The sequence below is a fragment of the Lupinus angustifolius genome, chromosome LG01 (assembly GCF_001865875.1).
Source record: "Lupinus angustifolius cultivar Tanjil chromosome LG01, LupAngTanjil_v1.0, whole genome shotgun sequence".
In the NCBI taxonomy this organism is placed as follows: Eukaryota; Viridiplantae; Streptophyta; class Magnoliopsida; order Fabales; family Fabaceae; genus Lupinus; species Lupinus angustifolius.
In genome coordinates, this window is record NC_032009.1 from 19,386,981 (window position 1) to 19,412,074 (window position 25,094).

Genomic DNA, 25,094 nt, shown 5'->3' on the forward strand with positions numbered 1-25,094 from the left:
TTTTTTTTACAAGTTGGCGAGGGATATCCCAAAATAATTAGAAATTATTATATCAGAATTGCAAAAACAATAACACTTAAAATTGATATCGAATAGTGTTTTCAGATGTTGTTTATGTGAGCGTATTAGAATGTAAGACTAGATTTAATAGCCGTTTTAGAGCACTATATAAGTGATGAATCAACATTGTTTGCTTGAGAAAACATTGTTGAATGTATCTTGAATGTGATACATTCAACAACGTTTTTTAAAGAAAGTATTGTTGATTTGCCACTTTCAACAACACTTTCTCAAGCAAGTGTTGATGATTGTGAGTTTGTGACACATTCAGCAACATTTTCTCAAGCAAATAGTTTTGATTGTGATACATTCAACAACATTTTTCAAGCAAATGTTGTTGATTGTGACATATTCGACATTGTTTTCTCAAGCAAATATTGTTGATAGTGATACATTCAATAATACTTTCTTAAGCAAGTGTTATTGAATATGTCAAATCTCTACTTTCAACCGTGTTTGCTATGCTAGAGCAAGCGATGTATATTATCATAACAATACTATTTGAAATAGAACAATGCATTAAACAATACGATTATATCAAATAACTTTTGCATATATATCAAACAGTACGATTATATCAAATAATTTTTGCATATATATCAAACATATCCATTAACACAAAACACACACATACACACACACACATATATCTTCCCATACCAGGAGATAACTTATCTCATTCATTCAGTAAAAGTATGACATGTGTACTGTTTTGTTTAGATTTAGAAATATTTATTTAGAAAATAATTAAATATGACACATATCACGATTTTAATGGCTGAAGAAGATAACTCATCTTCTTATACAATGAGATATATTATTCTATATATATATATATATAACAAATTCGACAATTTAAAGCAACACATCACATAAAATCTATCTCATTTATTAATCTAACAATAAGTACATTATATTTTTCCAAATCTATACAATTCAACATTACATCTAGTCTACAGTAATTATATCTCTATCTATCCTAATTAGTCTACTAATCTATTCAATACTTAGGATATAGTTAGTTCAATCTTCCCTAAGTTGTGTTATATGATTATCAAAGCATGTTATAAAATTATAGAATTCAAATAAAGTCTCAACTTGTACGATGTTCTTTTTCCATTAGTGGATGACTTTCTTCATGAACTAAATCACACAATAGTCACAATCGGTTAAGTTATTTTAGTAAGGATGCTATAATAAAAAACAAAATAACATTAACTTTTGAATATAGACAAATACATTTACATGAAATTTATACACTATAGTTGTTTCATTTACTTAGTGGACATTTACTTCATTTTCAGGATATGTGTTTGCATTACCATAAATCAATGTATCCAACTAGTATATTTGTTATTCAATGCAATTTATGACGATCAACAACCAATGACGCCTATAAAAAAATTGTAGTGCAGTTAGAAAATATTAAGCATACTACATTGTTTAGAAAATAACTTATGTTTATAAAAAAAATAATCTTATTTATCTTTTTTTTAAGGCAAGGTGCAACTACACCCAAAATATATTAATAGAAAGGCACAAACAAAGAAAAAAGGAGAAGATTACATATGGTTGAATCTATAGCTAGGAAGGCCTAAACTATTCCTATTATAATCATCCCTAATGAAATCGTTACCTTCTCTAAATATACGAGAGACATGCAAATTCAAGGAGTTCAACTTAGAATTACAATTGTCCCATAGGTTGCTTATCTTCCAAGGGGCTTTAGCTCTGCCTTTGAAGATGTCCACTACAGTTGTAGAATCACACTCAAGCCATATGTTTGTCCAACCATTATTGAAGGCCAATTGGACAACTTTGATCGATGCAAAAAGCTCAGCATAAACGCCACTATGAATTCCAAGGAATGAAGCAAAATAAGCAACACAAGAGCCATTGATGTTTCTGAATATGCCCCCTGCACCTGCTAGGCCAGGGGAACCTTTGGCTGCACCATTTGTGTTAACTTTTATCCAACCATCACAAGGCATCAACCATTTCACTTCCACAATTTTGGGGGCTTTATTCAACTTTAACTGAATTTTGAAAGTTCTCAGCAAGAGTAGATCAGAGGCAGTACAAGAATTCGAGGTCACCTTTGAGCAATTTCCCACCCAAGTTATCTCTGTCTTAATTTTGGCTATGGCTTGATTAATGCAGATGTGCTTGTCTTCAAATCTTCTATGGTTTCTGCAGAACCAAATTGTTGCCACTGTGATGATGATCGTGGCCAAAAGCAACTCCTTCAGTTGGTTGTTTGAATGACAGATGCAACTGGATAGAATAGATTGGATAGATTGAGTGTTAATTCTCAAAGAGAAAGCATCTTGCACCCAAGACCATAAAGCTTGAGCAAAACTGCATTGAAAAAACAGATGGCTAGTGTCCTCTTGAGAGGAGTTACAAAGGTTGCACTTAGATGCCAACTTTTTGCCTATATGTTGAAGATTATCATCTGTGGGCATTTTCCTGTGCATAATCCGCCAACTAATGAATGACTTAGATGGGGGGATTGCTGCAGACCAAATTTGGCTACACTAAGGAGGGCTAGACAAATTGTTGTTCACATGAGCAAAAGCAAGCTTGAATGTTAGCACATCATCATTAGAATGCTGCCAAACTAGTCTGTCATGGTTGATGGCTCTAGTGATTTGAGAAATCCTGGAAACTAAGTCGGGGAAAAGCCTTATCATAAAGCTAGGTATCAACCACTTAGAGTCAATGATGAAGTCAGCCACCCTAGCTTGGAGATGAGGATGCATTTCAGGAGGAATATGAAGGTAGTTCACCAAAGGCTCACCCAGCCAGTTATCACTTTAGAAGTTAATTTGATTACCATTCCCTATCAACCAGATAGAATTCTCAATGGCCTCATGCCAATTAGCCTTGATCCCATGCCAGATGGAAGATTTGAACTGCCTCATAGGAGGAGTTTTGTTGTCACCAAACCTTTCTCTGCAAAAACTTGCCCAGTGATGATTAGAAGTTTTCATATCCCAAGCTAGCTTTAACAAAGTAGCTTTGTTCTTTGCCTTGATGGACCTTATACCAAGACCACCTTCCTTAATAGGGGTACACACTTTGTGCCAAGCCATTGTGACCATCTTCCTCAACTCCACATCACCAGCCCAGATAAAGTTTCTCATACTTCTATCCACCTGGTTAAGGAGTTGCATATGCCATTTATAAATTTGGAAGCTATATACAAGCATGCTTTGGACTATTGATCTGACCAATTCCACCCTTCCCATTATGGACAGAGCAGAACTTTTCCAATTTGCCAGTTTAGCAACAATTCTATCAGCTATAGGTTGCAGATACCTTTTCTTAGGCTTACCTTTGAAAAGGGGCACCCATAGATAGTTAAAAGGGATAAAACCAGCAGAGAATCCCAAATAGTTAGATAAAGTAGCTATTCTCCTAGGGTTCATGCTAGCATAGAACTTGCACTTACTCTAATTGATTTGTTTACCAGAGGCTTTTGCATACTTGAGGATCATATTCTTAAGTTCAAGCAATTCTTTTTTCCTTCCCTTACAAAAAATGAGGATATCATCTGCATAAAGAACATGGCTAGGGGTTTGTAAGCCCTTAGGACCTGAAATTGTGCTTAGTTTGTTTTCTTTGACTAACTTTAAGATGTCTCTGCTTAGCACATCTTCAGCAATACAAAACAACAGAGGAGATATGGGATCCCATTGTCTCACCCCTCTTTTGCACTTGAAAAAACCCACATTCTTACCATTAACATTGATTGACAACATAGTAGACTCTAAGATGACTTTGATCCATGTAATAAATTGATCATTAAAGAGAAAAGTTGTTAAAGTGTCCAAGAGGAATTGCCAATCTATTGTGTCAAATGCTTTCTTGATATCTAGCTTAATGATAAGATTCCCACCAAAGGTCTTGTGATCAATGAGATTGACTGCCTCAGATGCCAGGCAGATACAATCCTAAATTCTCCTATCTTTAATGAATCCCCTTTGTTGTTGAGAGATGATCTTTGGAGCAATGAGGGCAAGCCTATCTGCCAAAACTTTGGTTATGATCTTAAATTGGAAATTGGATAGAGCAATTGGCCTAAAATCTTCAATTCTCTCAGCACCAGGACTTTTAGGAATCAGAATGACAGAGCTGGAGTTAATGTTGGGGAGCAACCAACTTTGATAGAAAAATTGTATGACTGAATTGCAAACCTCAAGATGAATCAGATCCCAAAAGCATTGGAAGAAACACCCCCCAAAGCCATCAGGACCAGGGGCTCCTTCACCATTCATAGCAAAGACAACCAATCTGATTTCCTCATTAGATGGAATTGAAGTAAGGTTGTTGTCATCTTCATTGGCCAGCAAGGAAGAAATCACAGCCTGGATTAAACTGTTAGGAGAAGAGTTATTAGCATAGGCAAATAAGTCAGTATAAAAACTAAGCACATGATTATGCATATCATCCTGGTTTGATATTATATCCTCCCATTCTTCAGCATAGTTATTGACTTTGTGGTATGCCTGATCTTTGTGACTTTATGGAAAAAAGAAGTATTCCTATCTCCATGGACAAACTAGTTGATTCTTGCCTTCTCCTTCCAAAAGGCCTCTTCTATCATGAGAGCCTCCAATAGCTCAGTTTGGGCTTTTTCCTCCTGGATGATAAAATCAGGATTGGGAGCAAAGTCACTAATGCAATTTTGTATGATCTTAACATTTTCCTTGGCTAACTTCACTTTCTGGTGTACATTGCCAAAGACTTACTTATTCCAGGTTTTCAGGACTCTCTTAAGAAATTTTAACTTCTGAGACAACAGAAACATAGGGCAGCCAAAAACTTTAGCCTTCCAACTACTCTGCACTAATCTTCTACAATCAGAGTTGAGAATCCACATTTTGTGGAATTTGAAGGAAGAGATCATGTCCATATGGGATGAGCATGATTGGAGCAATATAGGATGATGGTCAAAGGTTAGTCTAGGCAAGGAGCAACAAGAGACTTGATTCCAACAACTCAACCACTCCTCATTGCAGAGGGTCATGTCTAGTCTTTTCTCAGTTACAGCACCACCCCTTCTTCTATTAGACCATGTGAATTGAGCTCCCAAAGTGTTCAAGTGCAGTAATCCAGCATTATTAGAGAAATTCTTGAATTCTTGGCAAGAGATTCTAGCAGGAAGTCTAGAACTTCTACACTCATGGGCCCCTAAAACCACATTAAAGTCACCTATACAACTCCAAGGACCAGGGTTTGCAGTCATGATTCCCAACACCTCATTCCAAAGAGATCTCCTGTGGACAAAACTGTTGCTAGCATAGACTACATATATGAATAACTTTTGATTAGAGTCATTGACTTCCACAACAATGTGCTGCTCAAAGCTGGCCAGAATGATGGGATAAATGTGAGTCTTACAAAGGCCCCATATAGAAGGGAGGATGTTACCTCTATAAATATGCACAAAAAGCTTTAAATTCATATCCTTCCAAACTGAAGAATTTACACTACTATAGGGAATCATTGGTTCAACAATGAAAACCATATCAGGATTATTAGAAGCACAAATGTTTTTAAGAAAAAGCCTTGCTTTTATATTGTCAATACCTCTGCAGTTCCAGAACAGAACCTTCATTGATTACTCTTAAGATAGCCACCTCTTTGGGTTTGGTGCACTTTTTGTTTGTTGCTATTCTTTTTCATTTTTTTTCTTTTGAGTCTTTGAAACCACTGGAGTTAAATCCTCCCTCTCATCCTCTGGTTCATTATCATCTGCCCAAAGTCTACCTAAAATTCATAGCCTCCTATTTAACATTTTTTTAAGATGTGTTAATCTTGATTAAAGGATATGAATAAAATTGTTTTCCCATTTAATATTTTATAGTCTCTTTATAATTTATATTTTCTTAGTTGTTAGGGTTAAAACCTAACATAATGTCAATGTAATTATTTACTTTATTGCAAACTAGGTCTTTTTGATGTTTGAATGGGGTAGAGTCCTAGGTTAGATGAATATCTACATATATTTAATGTTAATCAAATCATGATCATGCATAAATCATATTTTAGAAAGACTCATAAATCAGGATCTATCTTTTAGTTGTTGATTCTCCTATGGGTGTTAGATTTCAAGTTCTAACAACTTGGAGCTTTCTTTCTGTTATATTTTTGAATGAGATTTTCAATATGTTACATATAATACTAAGAGTTAGACTTTTTTTCATTATTGAAGAGTACAATTCTATTTTTAGTGTTTTTTTTATTTTTTTTATTTTTTTATTTTTATAATTGACCTCTCTAGTAATAATGGAGAAAGTCTAACTCTAATATTAATGCTTTTAAGCCTCATATTATTGTATTTCCACTCTATGTTTCCTCTTAAAATGACTTTGCTTCAACATTTTATTTAAGTCCAAAATATTGGATGAGCACTCTCATTTGAACTTTGAGCTTTTCCAAAAAGATGATGCATCTTTCATCACATACAACCTATACATAAAAAGGAAAAATGTATATAATCAAATAGTAAGATTATTTTTACATTATCAATGTATTATTCATCATTCATATTTAATAATCATTAACTCTTAAATAATATATATGAATAATTAGTGATATATTTAGTGCATATTAATCTGGACACCAACAATATATAAATAATACACTCTTATATTAATATTTAGTGATACTAACTATAATGGAAGAGAAGGGGTTCATATTTAGTATTGGAGAATCCACTATTTTCTAGTATTGGATTTGATTGTCACACATTATAAAAATAAAAATAAAACATTTTAACATTCATAATTTCATATTATTTTTCAATAAAAGATAATAATTTAAAAAAAAAATCCCCTCATATCTAATAGAAGTCTTTCATGATTCTCTTTTCCAAGAACTCCCATCGCCCATTAATTGAAACTTCATTTATTGATCATAGGGCACGCTTTGGCCATAGACTCTAGGTTACTAGTAATTACTCACTCCCTTCTATATTATTTTTTTATATTTAAGTTTATTAAACGATTTAAAATTTGTTACGATTTGACTAAAATAATATCATTTTATCTATGTTGGAAATTAAATTAAAAAGGAATGAAGATATAAAAGGAAAAAATAAATGTGTATTAAGTTTATAAACATTAAAATATTTAAAATAAAAAAGATAACACATGAAACATATGAAATACTTTTGAACCTAATATATTAAACCCCTACTCAAGTTTGAGGCAACACATAACATTATCTATATCTTTTATGATGTCATAAATACATATTATGACTAACAATAGGGTAGATAATGACAATAATGTATAGACTAAAATAAAAATAAATTAAGAATAAAAAATTAAAGATATAAATAATCACATATGATGGACTTAATTAAGATAACCAAAATTGGGGGAGGAGGATGTGATACACATGATATTAGAGTATAATATATCCAGTTGTGTAACAAGAAAAACATTTTTTTTATAATAAGGATACACATGATATTAGAGTTTAATATATATATCTATATCCATATAGATAAGAGTTTTTTTTATATTCTTAGAATTTTGGGCATGATATTTTATATATTTTCAAGTTCTTTTATTATTCATAAAGTCTTTCCATTTAATTTGTCTATAGGGTTGGTACCCTTGTATTCTTATCATCAATGTGCTTTGGCTTATAAAAAAATTACATTCATCAAGTTGGATATCATTTACTTTCAAATAATTAGCAAAGATATCATTATTTTATTCAAGAGCACTAATATGGAAAAAACACTTTGAGAAGTTACATTAAAAATAATGAGTCTATTAAGTCATCATAAATAAATATAAAAAACCATCATATATCTTCTAATTTTCGGTAACTACTATGACAACAACAAGACTTTTGATAACTGAAGTCGGATGGTGTCAAAAAGTGGTATCAAAGTTGATGGCTCGATTGAGACTTTGTGAACTTAAAAAAAAATAGATCTATAATATATGGTACCCACATTTGAGAGAGATTATTTGATATATGAGTGTAATAGTTTATAAATAGTAAAAGTTTATTAAATTATAGCCTTAAGGTTTTGGTTCACATCTAACATTGGACTCTCTAAGAAGAACAATGGGACTCCCGAGTAGCCGACATGTCCTATGAGAAGAAATGAAAGTATTTGATACTTGTTTTTAGGCATTTATACCATGATGAGGTAACACTAACACATGATGTGTACAAAGGTACTATACTCTAATATGGCTGATTACTTTCAAATATTTTCTGTCTGTGTAGCATTGCTCATGTTATAAAAAAGATTTAGAAGCATGCTTATTATTATATGTTTGAGTTGTAATTATTTGAGGGTTGAGTGTAAGCACTTGCAGCAAAAGTTGCATTGAAATAGGACTTGGATGATACTCTCTACGTTCACTAAAATCTTAACCAACATCATTTCATTGGAAACAAACATAATAATTAGAGATTTTACTTAAGATTGTGAAGGAAGTTAAAGATCATAAACTTAGGATCCTAAAATAAATAGTAAAAATCCTACTTATTAAAATATATATATATTTATAAAAACTTATGTATATATAATAGGTTAAAGCTTAAACTATTAAATAAACTAATGGTTAAGAGAATAAGATTACGCTAGTCAAAAAACTCATATTACAACTTAATCCTTATTTTTTTTATATGTTTGCTAAATAAGATACATTACTAAAAGAATCAACATTTTAAAAAAATAAAACTAGGATTAAAAAAACTCATATTACAGTCTTATTTTTTTAGATGTCAGTGAAATAAGATAAATTAGTAAAAAAATCAATATTTTAAAGAATAAAACTAATATTAGAAAAAACTCATATTACAATTCAATCCTTATTATTTGATATGCTAATAAATATAATAAATTAGTAAAGTAACAACCATTTTTTTGTTCCTCCTTTCAAATATATCATGGTTGCTACCTTCTAGATCTCACAACCAGAACAAGATGGTTTGATGGTTTTTTTGCTTCATGATCCTATCTTTCTACTTCCTTCATGCATCTTAAGAATCAATATAAGAAGTTTGCTTGATTGAGAGAGAAGAGAGACAGAAAAGGGTGGAGAAGAGTGAAAATGGGATCGATAGGATCGTCAATTCAATCGATCATATGCTCCAACACGACGATCTCACGGAGGCGTGCCCAGAACTAAGATTGAGTACGAGTTTAAGTTGAAGAGTGTAAGATCGAACGATCTCACAAATAAGATCATGATTTTGACTACTATGGATAGAACTATTGACTCATTTACTTGTTGTGTGGCATGGTTTATTTTCTTTATTAGTGCTATTGTATTTTTAATTTGTATTTAATATGTATAAACTGATTGTATAAGTGTTTTTTAATACTGTCACTAAATCATCCATCAATCGTATATTAATCATTATTGACTCTCAAATAAAAGTAATACAAATTAATGATGGATAATATGCTAACAGTATAAAAAACTTTATGCTAACAATGTATAGATTTTAAACTAATTTTAATTTACTTGTATAGTGCCAAAACTAAGGAAGACAAATTACTGTGAGTTTGAGAATGAATGATGTGGTGGCATCAACATGTTTCTGCATGGTGTGTCACTATCTAATTTGGTACCTACCCAAAAAGTGAAATGGCTTCATGCTTTTCCATCATTTTATTAGGGGAGCTCATATAGAGTATATCTTTTGTTTTGGGCCACTACTATAATTAGTTTAAGAAATTATACTTAAATTAAAATTTATTAATTAAGTGTTTTTCTGACCAATCGTAAGAACTTATTATAGATAATAAAATAGACAAAGTCTGTGACCTGCTTGCATAGCATGCAAAATTTTGCGGGCAAGACATATAAATTTTGTCTATTTATCCGTTTAGCCTTACTCATTTGCTCGTGGGTATTTCTATTGGACAATGTAGGTGGCTCGCGCGCATGATGTAAGAAAAAAATTTAAAAAATCAAATAAATTATGATATGATGTTATTTAATAGTTCAAAACATTGAGATGTGTTATAATTTGTTCAATTTTATATAAAATATCAAAAAAAATTAAAAAAGATTTGTTCAACTACCTTATTTAATTTCTTTTCATTGATTTTTTCTTATTTTTTAGTTATTTATAAATGTCTTGGACCGCATGCATACTCGTTAGCTCGTTTTAAAATGGACAATGCATGCAATTTTTTCATTAAGACAATCATGATATGTCAGTGTCCGCTTAAATTTTATGGGCATAAGCAAAATGGGTCACATAATCTATTTTGTCATTTTTAGATGTGATATATAGAGTGATACATTTTGTGGGGAAGATGTATTGATGATGTTAACCTGGGTAGTTAAGGTATTTTTTTTTTGTATGGGTATTGTTTAAGGAAGATACAAATGTAAGTTTGTATTGGAAAGTGTAATAACATTATTTAAGTAAGCTAAAAAGTAATTTTTTTATTGGAAAGTGAAGTTTTCAATATTTCTAGAAGTGTTAAATTTGACACAATCATTTTACTAATTACATTTCATCTTATCACTAATTTGTATAATCTATTCATATGTAAAAGAATCATTTGAATAAATCAGCAAACAACCATAAATAAGATAAAAAGTGGTGCTTTTTCTCAGCTTTGAGAAATCATATATAAAAAATGAAAAAAAAATTATAATTTGTAACTTTTAAATACATTTTATAAGTATTTTATTCATACAAAGCCAATTTTTTTTTAACATATACCTTTAGTATAACACAATTTTAATACTTTATTATGGGGACATGTACCCCACTATTGACCTCCTCCTAGGTATACCAATGTCATTAAATCCTTATGTTTCAGTTATGAATACTTAAAATTTAGGGTTTCCATATTATCATTTAATTAAATAAAAAATTATAAAAGTATAATTATGTAATTTGTGTGATTTGATTGAATAAAGACGGGAAGAGATATGATTTTTTTGGATAGGTGATCTATCTTCTTCTATAAGTTACCTTCGCATGTACCATATAATTGGGAATACATGTACCACAAAGTGTGTCACTCCATGTGACACATCTTATAATTGGTTAAAAAAATGTATTTAAGTTAAAAATTAAATATTAAATATTTTTCTAACCAATCATAAATAGTGATATATTGAATGATACACTTTTATGGGATAGCAGATGTCCACCCCATATAATCTATACTTGAAATGAATGCAAATCTTTTTCGCTCCTAGGTGTGACTAAGGCAATATTGAAGAATTGGGTATAGGAGAGATTGAATTGTGTAACTATTTTTGTATTATTATTACGGATATCTTGTTATTTTTTAGTAAGAAACTAATTTTTCTCAATGTATATATTTGTCCATCCAAACAAGTATCACTCATAGAAATGGAACTCTCAACCTTTTAATCTTTTTAGTAATCTAGTGTGATCTTACACTATTAGACCAACGTCTTCCCACCTTTTTTGAGTAAGGAACTAATCTCTTTCGTAGTTCGTGGTTACCCCTCCCAACAAGTGTCGCTCTCATGAATCGAACATTCGACCTTGTAGATCTAGTGAGGTCTTACACCACTGGATCAACACCTTCGGAGAGATCGATGAGAGAAGTTGACCTACAAGTAATTTCCTAACAAAAATTCACAAACGTGGCAAGAAGTGATTCGCATGTTCTTTTGACTTCCATTTCAAAAATTGTCTCTTTATACATATAGAAGCAAACGTGCAAAGATGTAACTATAACAAAACAAAACAAAAAAACCGTTGACTCTTTCAACCGTTAACTAACCTCCACTTCCCTCTATTTTCTCTCTTCCATTCTTCTCCCTCCAAAACATTACCACAACAACAAATAACACAAAATTAAAACACACAAACAAAATAAACACAACAATCTCCGCCGCCATGGATCACCGGAGAATGCTAACAATGAACTGGGACGGCCTCGGCGATGACGACGACGATGATCGTTTCTTCGAGACCAATAGTCGTCTCTCCACGGCCGTTGCTGTTGACCTTGCTGCTTCTTCATCTGACGATGATGATGACGATGATGATGATGATAATTTTGATGACCCGCGAATGTCCTTTGTCTCTGCTGTTTCCTCTCTGCCTTCTCGGAAACTCAGAGACAGAGCTACTGTGGCTCCTGCTATGGCTATGACACCGGATTATGAGATATGGATGGCAGCGCCTGCTTCCATCACGGAACGCCGAAAGAGATTGCTTCATGGTATGGGATTAGATGATGACAATGAATTCTTGAAAGCAAGTAGTGTTCAGCTTAGTCATGCAATTTCGAAGAAGTTTGAAGGCCACAACAACAACAAGAACAATCCTCATGTTGTTGCGTCCTCTGTTGCATTGCAGAAAAAAACAGAGCATAAAACAGAGAATAAAACAGAGCATAAAACAGAGCATAGAACAGAGGATAAAACAGAGCATTCCTCTGTTCGGTTTGTTTTGGTTCGGTCGCGTTCAGAGGGTGATATTGATTTGTTCTCAATGGAAAAGACAAGGAAAGAGGATTTTATAGGGAAGGTGTCGAAGCAGCGCCTTACGAGGATGGCATCGGAGATAGCGGTGCCTCGGGCTAGGATGACTGATGGGAGCAAAGTGGTTGTGAAGGATGGAAGAAATGAGGCAGGAGAGACAAAACAACATGGCCGGAAGGTGTCTTCGACCGCGGTGGCGGATTCTGCAGTAGGAGCATTTGTTTTGATCAAGAATTTGGATACAGGGAAGGAATTTATTGTGAACGAGTATGGAGAAAATGGGACATGGAATAAGTTTAGTGATTTGCAGACCGGGAAAAAGTTAACAAAGGAGGAGTTTGAGAAGACTGTTGGGCACTCACGCGTTGTTAATGAGCTTATGAGACGCACAAATGTCGCTGCGAGGAATGAAGGTTACTCGGGGAAACTCTCTTCGAGTTCTTACATTTCAAGGAGTTTGAGATTGAGCAAGAGAAGGGGTGCTGGATTGTTGAAGAACATAAAGGGTGTAGCGAGTGGGTTTATCGGTGATCGCGAAAGAGAGGCACGGGTGCAGATGATGCAGCAGCAGCAGCATGTGTTGGAGAATAAAGCTGCAAAGAATCAATGGGTAAGAGTTCGGCAAAGTGGAAAGTCATATAAAGAGCTCTCAGCTTTGCATTTGTGTCAAGAGTTTCAGGCTCATGATGGATGCATTTGGACCATGGAGTTTAGCTTGGATGGTCGTTATCTTGCAAGTGCTGGAGAGGATAAGGTGATTCATGTGTGGGAAGTGCAAGAATGTGAGGTTATGTCGTTGAGGCCGGAGGAAGGAAATCTTACTCCTATTCATCCCTCATTACTTGCTTCCTCCGACCGAAATGGCCACGCTGAGGCTCCGCCATTGTTTAGTGAGAAGAAGAAGAGAAGCAAATTCGGAAGCAAAAGAGGGAACACGGTTCCAGAATATGTTCATGTGCCTGAAACTGTGTTTTCCCTTTCTGAGAAACCATATTGCTCATTCCAAGGTCATTTGAATGATATTTTGGATTTGTCTTGGTCTAAATCTCAGGTAAGCTTCACTGCCAATCCATTGAACTATCTTAGTTTCTTTAATTCAAATTATGGCAGAGGACTAAAAGCCTAAAACCTTAAATCTACGAAATGCTTTAATTTTCGATTATGGTCATAATCACAGTCACAATTGCGGCCACTATATTTGCAAGCATTATTGTAAATCTTACGCAGATCACAACTGTGATATTTGGAACCATACCGTAGTTGCAGGGTGATGCAGTTATTGCGGTAACCGCAACTGTGATATTTGCAGCCGTATCGTGTGATACGGTCGACAATTTAGAATCTTGGACAAAATTCCAAGTTAATGGTAATACTAAAAAGCAGGCACAAATAAGTTGTTCTAGTATTGATTGATTTTCATTTTCCATTGCAGCTACTTCTCTCCTCTTCAATGGATAAAATAGTGAGATTATGGGACTTGGACACTAAGACTTGCTTGAAGATGTTTGCTCATAATGACTATGGTGAGAACTTTGGCCCAAAAAATTTCATGTTCTATATGGATGTTACTCCCAAAAAATTTCATGTTCTTATTTGATGTTGAATTGGATATTGCAGTGACTTGCATACAATTCAATCCTATAGATGATGATTATTTCATAAGTGGTTCCCTTGATGCTAAAGTCAGAATATGGAATATTCCGGAACGTCATGTTGTCGATTGGACTGATACACATGAAATGGTTACTGCAGTTTCTTATTCACCTGATGGTCAAGTATGGTTTTCTTTCCCCTAACATTTAAGGGTCATTCCTTATTCATGTAATAAAAACTTTCCTCTTATTCCAAAGAACTTCAAGAAAAAACTCAGCTTGGATTAAAAAACAAAATATGATAATGTGTTAGTAGCAGCAATGATATGTTGAATCTAAAATCTAAATGAACTTGGATTAGCAAAACAAAATTTGAAAAATTCTATGTTGGTCTTAACCCTTGGTTCATATTTGATCATTTTTTGTAGTGTGCCCTTGTTGGTACTCATAAAGGAAGTTGCCGCACCTATAGCACTGAAGGTATTACTTGCCGGTTACTCTACTAGTTTATTCTTCATGCTGTTATCTCAGCCTGAACCATTTCGGATTCTGATATGAATTTTAACATATTATGTACATAACTTAGACACTTTGCATTAAGTTGTTAATTCTCGTTTCGATATGGTCAACCAGATTGCAAATTAAGCCAAACAGGCACAATCGAGATTCGACACAAGAAAAAATCTCAACTAAGAAAGGTTACTGGTTTCCAGGTATCTCTAATTTCCTTGTGCAATAAGCTAGCTTCAATTTTCCTGCTTCCGAAGTTGTCTCATATAAGGAATGGAAACTTACTCGCTTTTGTATCCTTATAGTTTGCCCCGGGAAATCCATCGGAAGTGCTTGTTACTTCAGCTGATTCCAGGATAAGAATTTTGAATGGTTCTGAAGTTGTTCATAAGTTTAGAGGTACTAATCCTTTCACCTAAAACTACTTTTTCACCTATTAAAGACTTTGGTACTGCAATCTAGGACAAAACTAAGGCATTATTTTTCAATTCAAATGTAACTTCTTTAGCAACTCGCCAATAACTGCTATTACACATGTTGTATTTTTATTGAAGAATACTACCATAAGCACTTAGAGAGCAATGCCTATGTTTCATCCTTGAAAATATAGCTTGGTTTCTGCATGAATATAATTAGTCGATACAATGGTGTTCGATGTTTATGACCAGGTTTTCGAAATGCAAACAGCCAAATTGCAGCTTCATTTAGTCCAGATGGAAGATATATTATCAGTGCAAGTGAAGATTCTCAAGTGTATGTTTGGAAGCATGAAGAGCATAGAAATGCAGGTTCGGGAAAAGGCAGAAATGTGCTTGTTACGCGATCTCATGAGCACTTCCAATGTAAAGATGTTTCAATTGCAATACCATGGCCTAATACCATAAAGGGTGATCCCCCACCAGTGCCAGTGCATCATTCCAAAAGGCATTCCAAACGCCATTCACCGTTTTTCGGAGATGACACTGCAGTTGGTACAAACAGTAAGAGAATACTTCCACCTCTACCTAAGAAAACTAATGCCACAGAAAGTGCCTTAAATTCCCCAACGGGTGATCCTGCAGCGATTTCGCGCTCAGAATCTGGACTTGGTGATTCATTTACAAACAGTAAGAGAGTGATTCCAACTCTTTCCAAGAAGACTAATAACTGTGCCACAGAAAGTGTCCCAACTTCCATAGAGGAAGACCCTAAAGCACTTTCGCGCACAGAATCTGGACTCGGTGATTCATTTTCAAACAATAACAGATTGTCGCCAAATATTTCTAAGAAAAGTAACCACCATAGTACAGAAAGTACGTCAACTCATATAGAGGATGAAGACCTTGATGCAACTCCGCGCACAGATTCGGGAATTGGTGATTCATTTTCACGTTCTGCCTCAGCTAGGAGTGCTGATTCACCTTCTATATCTTTTTCTGGAACTCCATTATCTGCATCTTGGTCATCCTCTTATTCATCATTTGATAGTACCAATGGTTCCGGAACAATTCATCCTTCAGCATGGGGCTTGGTAATTGTCACAGCCGGGTTTGGAGGCGAAATCAGATGTTATCAGAATTTTGGTTTACCTCGAAGGATGGGCCGGCAGGCCAATCTTTTTGGAAGTCCTACGTAATACTCCATTTGTCCTATAAATATGGTTAATTTCTACCATCTTTATGGGACATAAGGGTAGTTTTTTATCATGGTAACATACCTAGTACATTTTTCATTTCTTTCATGAAGACTAAGCTTCGATCAAAAGCGAAAGCATTCATCTGGACTTAGAATTACTGATAGAAGTCCCACACTAGTCCCATGAAAGATTTAAAAGCAGGAATGACACATGATGATGGAAAATCTCAATTTTTCTAGTGAGATTTGCCTATGTTTGTAGTTATGTTTGAATTACTTTAGCCTCTAAATAGATCACTAGTTCATCGTTTCTTTTGTATTGGGCGGGCACCCCTTGTGCTCAGTTTAATACAATTTTTCTTTACCGAAAAAAAAAATATCCCTCTGCTTGGTAATAACATTGTTGTAAAGTTAGTGACAGAACATTTTCAGTTTAAGGCAAAAGAGATGTAAATACCATTCAAATTTGAAAGACAATGAGTGAGTGATAAAAATGGAAACAAAAGGACAAGAGGCATTATATCAAGCAATTTCTTTTCTGTTTTCTTGAATCTGTACCTAAAACTTCAGCTGTACTTTTAATTGTATATCTGCTTAATATTCTAACTTTTGTATACTGAGCCACATGCAAGTGGTATATTAGTTTATACAATAATAATGGCATAAAATTGAACTTGTTAGCACTGCTAGTTGCAGAGTAACTAGACATTTTACATTCATATATATGAACATGTTCATTAGCATTGTTGGTTCACAAGGAACTAGAGCTTTTCCTTTAAGATTTTATCATATATATATATAAACAGTTGATTATATGTTATGTGTTGATTGCAAGTAAATATTACTAGCATTATGATGTGATCCTTGATGTGCTATGATCAAATATTATAGTTGGCTTTAATGTCCCTGGTTTTCTTAAATTGCTGAGAATGTAATTACTAATGTAGGTAAAGGTAGCTTACTATTAAAATGGCTTCCTTTGATGGGAGGCAAGAAAAGGGGACATAAGGCAAGAGATTTTTATAATATTTTGTAGTCAGAACAACACACCTCCTTTGCCTCGGGGTTCTGTTCTTATGTCATATATTTCCTACTGCGTTGAAATATGCAAACCATGTGGTGTTGCAATGTTTTCCTCAACTATTAATCGCTAACAATATGTTTATATTTTATACAACAAATAAGGACACCTACATTGTGGAAAAGATTGAAAAATACAGTTTCTCTTTCTTCTTTTTTCCATCTCTTCAACCAAAAAATGAAAACGTCTTCTTTCATATATATCTTATTACACAGATCAAGGAGGGCAGTTACTAGTCCTTATCTTGATTTGTAAAAAAAATACAGTATAATTTTATTGTTTTCATTAATGAAAAATGACAAATAAGTTAAAAAAACAATAAATATTGTATAAAAATATAAAACCTCTTACAAAAAGATCTAAAACGTGAATTATAGATAAGATTGGGCCAATATTTAGTTAGATAATACTCATATACTACATTCATGTCATAATAAGACATTTGTTCTAATCTCGCTGATCAAATTTCATTTTTTGTTTAATCTCCTTGATCCTTATTTTCAAAGTTTCTATTCAAATTAGATTCTCTAGCATTTTCAAAGTTACTTACCATGTGGCTCAAATGAACATGAAGCACATTTTGTAGGATAGTAGATATTAGGTACAAGTATAAACCATTTAAAAAGGCAAACATATTTCAAAGACATTAGCATAAAGTGAAGAAAATTTTGATTGAAACAAATGCACAACAACTAACTGTTCCATTAATACATTGTTTTGTGTCCCATTCATTTGGGACAAATCATCATGAATGACATACAAAAAGGATTCAGAGTGTACTATTAGACAAGGCCAAAGTCTAGGAATAAGTGGCAATAAGAAAAGAAGCTACAGGGAAATAGAAGGGGTGAGTAGATTCTGTTCCCCTTGGAAAATTAAGAGGACAACTCTCTCACAAGTGAAGGGTGGGAAATGGTTTTTTTTTTCTCTCCAGCAATCACTATTATCAATTTGATAACGGTTGGCATATGTGAAAAATGTACAGATTTTTCCAATATCTAACATGGGACAAGACAGAGACTATGATCACAGTTTCTTCAAACTCACTCACTCAATACATCTATAGCAATGAAATAATAAGGGGAAGAAAGAATGAAAACTTTACTTTCTTCCTTTCTTTATGCTATTCTTTTTTTTGTTCTTCTCTGTTTGAACTTGGTTAATCCTTGTTTTTTTGTTTTGTTTTGTTTTGGTTGTTGATAATAATTGGTATTAACACATATTGCCCCTGCGGCAGTTAAGCACACCTGCACCAGAAGTGAGGGTTCCAACCAAAGAAGAGGATTTGGCCCCAAGACTTGAGGCTCTGGCATAGCTAGCAGCAGTTCTGACTCCTGAAGCAGTGAAAAATGCTCCATTCAGCAATAGGTCTCCCTCAGATCTCCAATTCCAACCTTTCCATTGGCCCCCTCCATCAACTCTATGTGTCACCTGCACCACATCAATTTTTTCCATTTTTAAACATAAATTTCATCACTGCCATAATTCATAGATTGATTGTTTTACTACTAAAAGATTATGACAAATTACCTCCTTAGCGAAAGGGTTCTGAGGCGCAAGGTAACGGTTACCCTGGCTGTTAATTGTTGGATTAGCACTGCCACCTATTGCATACATTTCCCAGTGGGTATAATCATTGTTTACCACATGGAAATACCCATGTCTGCACCTGCATTATGAATAACCCAACTTCATTGTTTTGTACATCTTTAGAGCATCCGTAAACCTATTAATATGTATTCATTTTTGGGTGAAGTATGTGACACTATTCAGCCACACATAATATGTAATCTCTCCTATCTGTTGATGCTTTTGAAGTGCAAAATAAAAGCATGTTCTTTTACTATTTCTTAAATGAAAATGACTTGGCTATAAGATGTTACCTTGGCATTCTTTGAATAAGACCCTCCCCAAAATGGTTATAGGCAATGGTCACTTGCATCTGCTTGTCTCGGACATAAGTGTCACTGTGACCCAGTAGCATGACCTGTATAATTTTGAAATCAGTGAACTTGATACTTCAGCCGTTTGATTTAATGTTAAGAGTCATATGACACCTTCTATATACTAACTACCTTAGTTAACTAAGACATTGATTGAAGAATAAAATATGACTAACCTCATTATGGTGGGTGAAGAAATTGTTGGAGATGGTAATGGCAGTTGAGCCCATAATGGCGTCAATAAGGCCATCTGCGCAATTAGACAATGAGTTGTGGTCAATCCAAATGTGGCTTGAACCAAAGATTGAAATTCCATCCCCATCAGCCATTGTCCTCCATCCATAATGTGAGGGCGAGCTACGAACCATGGCATTGCCAGTAGACTTGCAGTCATGGATATGTAGGCCATGGATGATGACATTGGTGATGAACTGGATGGTAATGCAAGCACCATAAGCAATGTGCACATTTACACCACGAGCATCAATGGTCTTGAAACTATTCATGATGAGCTCTTGCTTCAAAGTGATAACCATGTCCCTCTTGAACACAATCCACAAGGGCCTATCCTGAATAACGGCGTGGCGGAGGGTACCTGGTCTGGGGTTGACAGGGTCATCATCACCTGGGTCACTCACGACGTAGTACCTCCCGTCACGGCCACCAATGGCATTGCGCCCGAAGCCAATGGCACAATTAGCCAAATGCTTTCGGCGAGCGTACCAAAGCTTGTCACAGCGCCAACAATCATCAATTGGGTTCCCAGTCCCACATGAGAAGAAATTCAGATTCCTCCTTGCTGTATAATTGTGAATGGTCCTGTGTTCAAGTTCATCAATGTAACATTAGCACATTATGTTTTATTTGATTGCATTTATTCTAGCTATTGCTTGACGAATAAGTTTTATTTGGATACACTTGATACATAATTAGGAAAAGAAAATGATTATGATAATAACTATTGAGCACATTGCAGCAACATATGAAGAATTGAATTAATAGTTCAATGTGCAATTACAAACAAAGCATGTGGCACTATTTATGCTTGTGATTATAGATTTCCGACCATATAGCTAGACTAGTGGGTCATGTGGGTCTGCAACTATGGATACGGATATAGGATGATACGGTCCATACGGAAAATGAGGTTGACAATTTACCTCAATTTCTCAACATGAAATAGATGCCAAGGACCAAAGTTGGGCAAGAGCTAATTTCTGCCTGGGACTTGGGCTGTCGGTGGTGATGCATAATTATTAGCTTCAGCAATTAATAAGTTCATTGAAAAACAGACATATAATTGTGACGGACACAGCAGCTGCTAGATCAGCCAAATTAAAATACAATGTTGTTTGGAGTTTGTGCTTGTGGACAGGCTGGAGAGAGGTACCCCATTCATGTGGCATACCCCAGCTGGTTGGATAATGTGGAATTTGCATAAGTTCGTAGGAGTAATAGGTTTATGGGTTTTTCTAAGAGCCCTAGAAGTGTAGGACACATGTTAAGGATTCTATTAAAATCATGTTCTCACAAGAAAACTTAAGTATTTCATTTTACAATAATGATTTTTTTTATTAGAGTGATCGGATTGGAGGTCCGGATAATAATTTTTTGCTGTTATCTGGATTGAGGTTGATTTGGATTCGCCGAGGGAGGTATCTGAAAGATGGTATGGCAATACACACATGTCAGGCGGGAGTGTCTCAATTCCGACCTAGTACCTTTGGCCAAAGGTAATGAGTCGCTTTAAGTCTTTCGACCGGTCACGCTCGGTTCTTGGTCGGCTGGGAGAGAGGCCTACCTGAGTAGCTTGAGTACCCGTATGACCAAGGTGGAACAATGATAAATATCATCATTGTTATCGAAACATTGTTATTATTGAGATCCTGAACATGTGTTATATTCACTAGAAAAATCATTGGTTTATTGGATAATTATTTAGTTCCACATGGCAGCAAAGGCAACAAATGACACGCAGTTTTCTCTATTAGTAATTTGTATTAACATGGTAGGACCAAAGAATCATGTGCAATAGATGATACTACAATTATTGTATGCATCAACCATTGAATCCTCTGTACTTTGGGCAATTTCATATCTAAGTGTCTGCTCTATCGTTTTACCAACCATAAGGTAAACGAAAATAAAAATGGTAGAACGTCCAGCCGACACTCCTTTACATTAAAATTTTAAAATTTTAAAATTATACCCAAAACAATGATAACTGTGTATGAGCTTTATTATTCATCATTCATCCAATATAATGATAGATGATATATTAATTATATATAAATCTTTGTACCGACACGTATGTATATTGCACTTTAAACATTGATCCTATAATATATCCTCAAGAATATTAGAAATGTTAGATGTTATAAAAATATATAAGAAATGATAAGGAAGAAATATCACATATTTTAATGATAGCTTTTGCATTCTATTAATTGTTATTGGACCTAGAAGAAAGTAACTTTAACCTACTCTCGAGTCTCGACCAATGAATGTGATTAGGGAAGCTATTAGGGGACCACAAAAATGCAGACATGAGAAGGTAGATCAATAATATGCATAAGAAATAATGACTTGAATAAAATCATGTAGCGTGGATTTAGGTATGAAGAGGGATTTTTGGAAAGTAAATTCGGATAAGGAAAAGAAAAAGAAAGTAATATATTATAAGCGATAGGGCCGGCAGCATCATGGGACATTAGCATGTGGTTAAGTTGGCAAATAGAATATGCTTAAAGTTATTAATTTAAAGAGATAACGTCTGCAAAGAACATGGTTGTCAATTTCTAACTAAGAACCATGAAATGAAACTTGGAACGTGAATGACTAATTAAAGCAAACATCTTATTAAGGGGGGAATAGAGAATTTAATGATTTATGGTGCCGTGGATGAAAAGGAGTAGAATTTGCACCTCATATATTTGAGTATATATGAAAGTGAAAGGCATCAAATACCCATCAAAGGGAATTTACTAGGGAATCGGATAATTCTATTTTAGGCACAAAGTATAAACACTAACTAAATGGTTCCTTGCAAAACAATTCTAATTTAACATTTGTGGGGTATTGTTGTTTCTCCAAGATTGTATTTGTTGAAGTAAAGATTTTGCACCTAATTTCCCTAGTTCTAATGAACCATTCACGGGTGGTCTATTTAATTCTAACCCTAATGAAGCATGGTCCTCTTAAGGTTAAAGACTTAAAGCCCAAAGGGAAAGTAATGTTGATAGCTTCTTGTCAAAGCAATAGGGTGAATAAAAGATAAAAAAAGTACAGCAGCTTCGACTAAAATTAACACTTGGGTTGACCTTTTTGACCGGGTTTCAATACATAAGCCAAATAATGTAGAATGAAAGGGACATCTAATATATTCCAAAAGTGGAATCATGAGATTTTATTAAGGGTATTTTCCTTCTTTTCTTCTGTACCTCAGTTACTGTTAAAAGTTAAAACAGACAATTGGGTTTTCTGTGCTGAATCTGTTGATACTTGATAGTGCAAACTAATAAATCATGTGAGTCCTATCCTAAGCCTGAGACAAAAAATAAACTAATCTACCAAGCACATGGCATATGATAAGGTAGAGAAACAAATAATATAACTTGAAAAGTGATGATTGGTGAAATAACGAAATATGATTGGCCTATAGTTTATTTATATATGTAAAGGAAGAGAGAGAAAAATATTACATTTCAACATTAGATGCTATCTCCTCTGGTTTATCAACAGCATGTTCATTCAAAGCATCACCAGACCTGAAAAGTTGTAAGCTAAAATATCAACTACTTGAATCATTAATCATACATTGGCCACTTGTCAAAAAAGTACACTCATAGCAAAAAAGTACATTTCATAGGTAGTCATTAATATTTAATCAAGGTTACTCTTCAAATGATAAATAATAGCAAAATAGTTGCAAATTGTTCAAATAATTAGTTATTTTGGCAAAAAAAAAATTACGAAAACATATTTTCTGTCTCACATTTTGTATCATATGTCATTAATTTTAATTAGTCAAAAAAATATTTAATAACTAAATTTTTAACTTAAATGCATTTTTTTTAAATGATTACAAATAATGATATATGAAGTAACATAAATTGTGGCTAGTAATTACATAAGCAATCAGATTCTTGAGATCGAATCTCGAGGACTAAGATTGTTCCTAGAGCGCAAGCTCCAACAAATCCTAATCCAACGGTTCTCTTATACCTCCTACGTCCATGATTACAAGTTTCATAACATCATTGAAGATCTAAACCGCGTAAGCTGAAAAAAGCAACTCGAAACTGAAGTAACTAATTATTACTAACTAATAACTACTAACCTTTCCGCCATTGAAGAGTTCTCAGATCTCTGCAAACTCTCCATTCCCGCATTGATCCTGTTTCTCAACACATCATCAAAATTCATATATTAAAACCTAAACCGAATCAAAAAAACGAAAAATCAAAACCTAAAAAAACAAGAAATGTAGGAAAAAAAAATGAACACACTCATTGATTGCCATAGCGGAAGTTGAAAGCAACGCCATAACCAAAACAAAAATCTGGAACAATTTAACTTCCATTGTTATTGAATTTGTAATAATGAACTTCAAAAAAAAGTGAAGATATAATTTAAGAAGGAGAATGAAGGAGTGAGGGTTTATATAAGAATGTGGGATAGTGCATGTGAACGTGATGCAGTGTTGTAAGAGTAAACTAAAGTCTGTGCTGACCAAACATGGTTAAAATAACTAGAGAAGTTAACCATGGTTAAGTTAATATGGGAAGGTATGAATAACCATGTTTAACTAACTTATCACTTTCTCTAACTGCCATTAACATCCTCTAACTTACTCTTTTTTTTAACCAATAGTTCATCACTTGTTTAATAAAAGTTTTAAGAGGATGGTGACTAGGAATTAGGGGAGAGCGGGTGAGCATAGATTGAGTTAGATTGGATAAGGTTTGTTCCTTATCTGACGATAATGTTGGTTTAGTTATTTTTTGAATTCGGATATGGTTTTAGGTTCGAAGCTAATTCGACCCTAAATATTGACAGGTTAGTCTTTGAATTCAAAATCGATCATAGATCCGATTAAATATAATTCTTATTCATTTTAGATAAAATATTATGTATATTACTTATTATTATGAATATGTAATTTGACATATAAAATGTGTATATATATTGTTAATCATATATATAATGAAAAATTAGATAATCAATGATACTTTCGATCAAAGAGATGTCATTACTTTGTACATAATTGAATATAGAGACATACAAACATAATGAATGAGTGACCATGAGACGAGTCAAACCGAGTCATATTTGTCCCTTATCTGGCCCTAAATATTGATCATGTCTATTTTTTAACCTATACCATGCCCTTGAACTGATGAAACCCTACCATATTCGGACCTAATCATGATTGGATCATTTCGAATGAGTAGGTAAGATCGAGTTCTGCTCACCCCTACTAAAAATGATAATATGGGAGATGCAGGTAGTTTACTTGTGTATGTATATATCTATTTGCGAGGGGTCGAGTGTCAAATATCTAACATTTTTTATAGTTTAGTTATATATTTTGTATTAATTTATATATATATGATATTTTTTAAATATAGTTTAATCACTAATAAAAAAAGAATATATATAATTTAGAGAAATTATAAAATATTTATTAAAAATTAATTTTTTACACATAATTATTATTATTGATATTCATTTTGTTTCAGGTATTTTTATAGATACATATGAGTATAGATATTTTTGTCATCATGAATTGAGACCATAAAAATATTGGTGGGAATGAAAA

General features: G+C 33.7%; 3 protein-coding genes across 3 annotated transcripts; 1 reads left to right on the top strand and 2 right to left on the bottom strand.

Annotated features, from left to right (window-relative positions):
- LOC109358812 lies at positions 1,623 to 2,525 on the bottom strand. Its single transcript, XM_019603307.1, has one exon. It carries the CDS (start codon positions 2,523 to 2,525, stop codon positions 1,623 to 1,625), a length of 903 nt encoding a protein of 300 aa, XP_019458852.1.
- LOC109351558 (WD repeat-containing protein 44-like) lies at positions 11,859 to 16,488 on the top strand. Its single transcript, XM_019593044.1, has 7 exons — positions 11,859 to 13,584; positions 13,966 to 14,056; positions 14,151 to 14,308; positions 14,554 to 14,605; positions 14,759 to 14,838; positions 14,941 to 15,034; positions 15,304 to 16,488. Exons 1-7 carry the CDS (start codon positions 11,944 to 11,946, stop codon positions 16,248 to 16,250), a joined length of 3,063 nt encoding a protein of 1,020 aa, XP_019448589.1. The 5' UTR covers positions 11,859 to 11,943; the 3' UTR covers positions 16,251 to 16,488.
- LOC109351566 (probable pectate lyase 20) lies at positions 18,230 to 23,916 on the bottom strand. Its single transcript, XM_019593055.1, has 7 exons — positions 23,782 to 23,916; positions 23,613 to 23,669; positions 22,975 to 23,040; positions 19,450 to 20,092; positions 19,214 to 19,317; positions 18,861 to 18,999; positions 18,230 to 18,761 (listed from the first exon to the last, which is right to left on the bottom strand). The coding sequence occupies exons 1-7, from the start codon at positions 23,853 to 23,855 to the stop codon at positions 18,543 to 18,545; spliced, it is 1,302 nt and encodes a 433-aa protein (XP_019448600.1). The 5' UTR covers positions 23,856 to 23,916; the 3' UTR covers positions 18,230 to 18,542.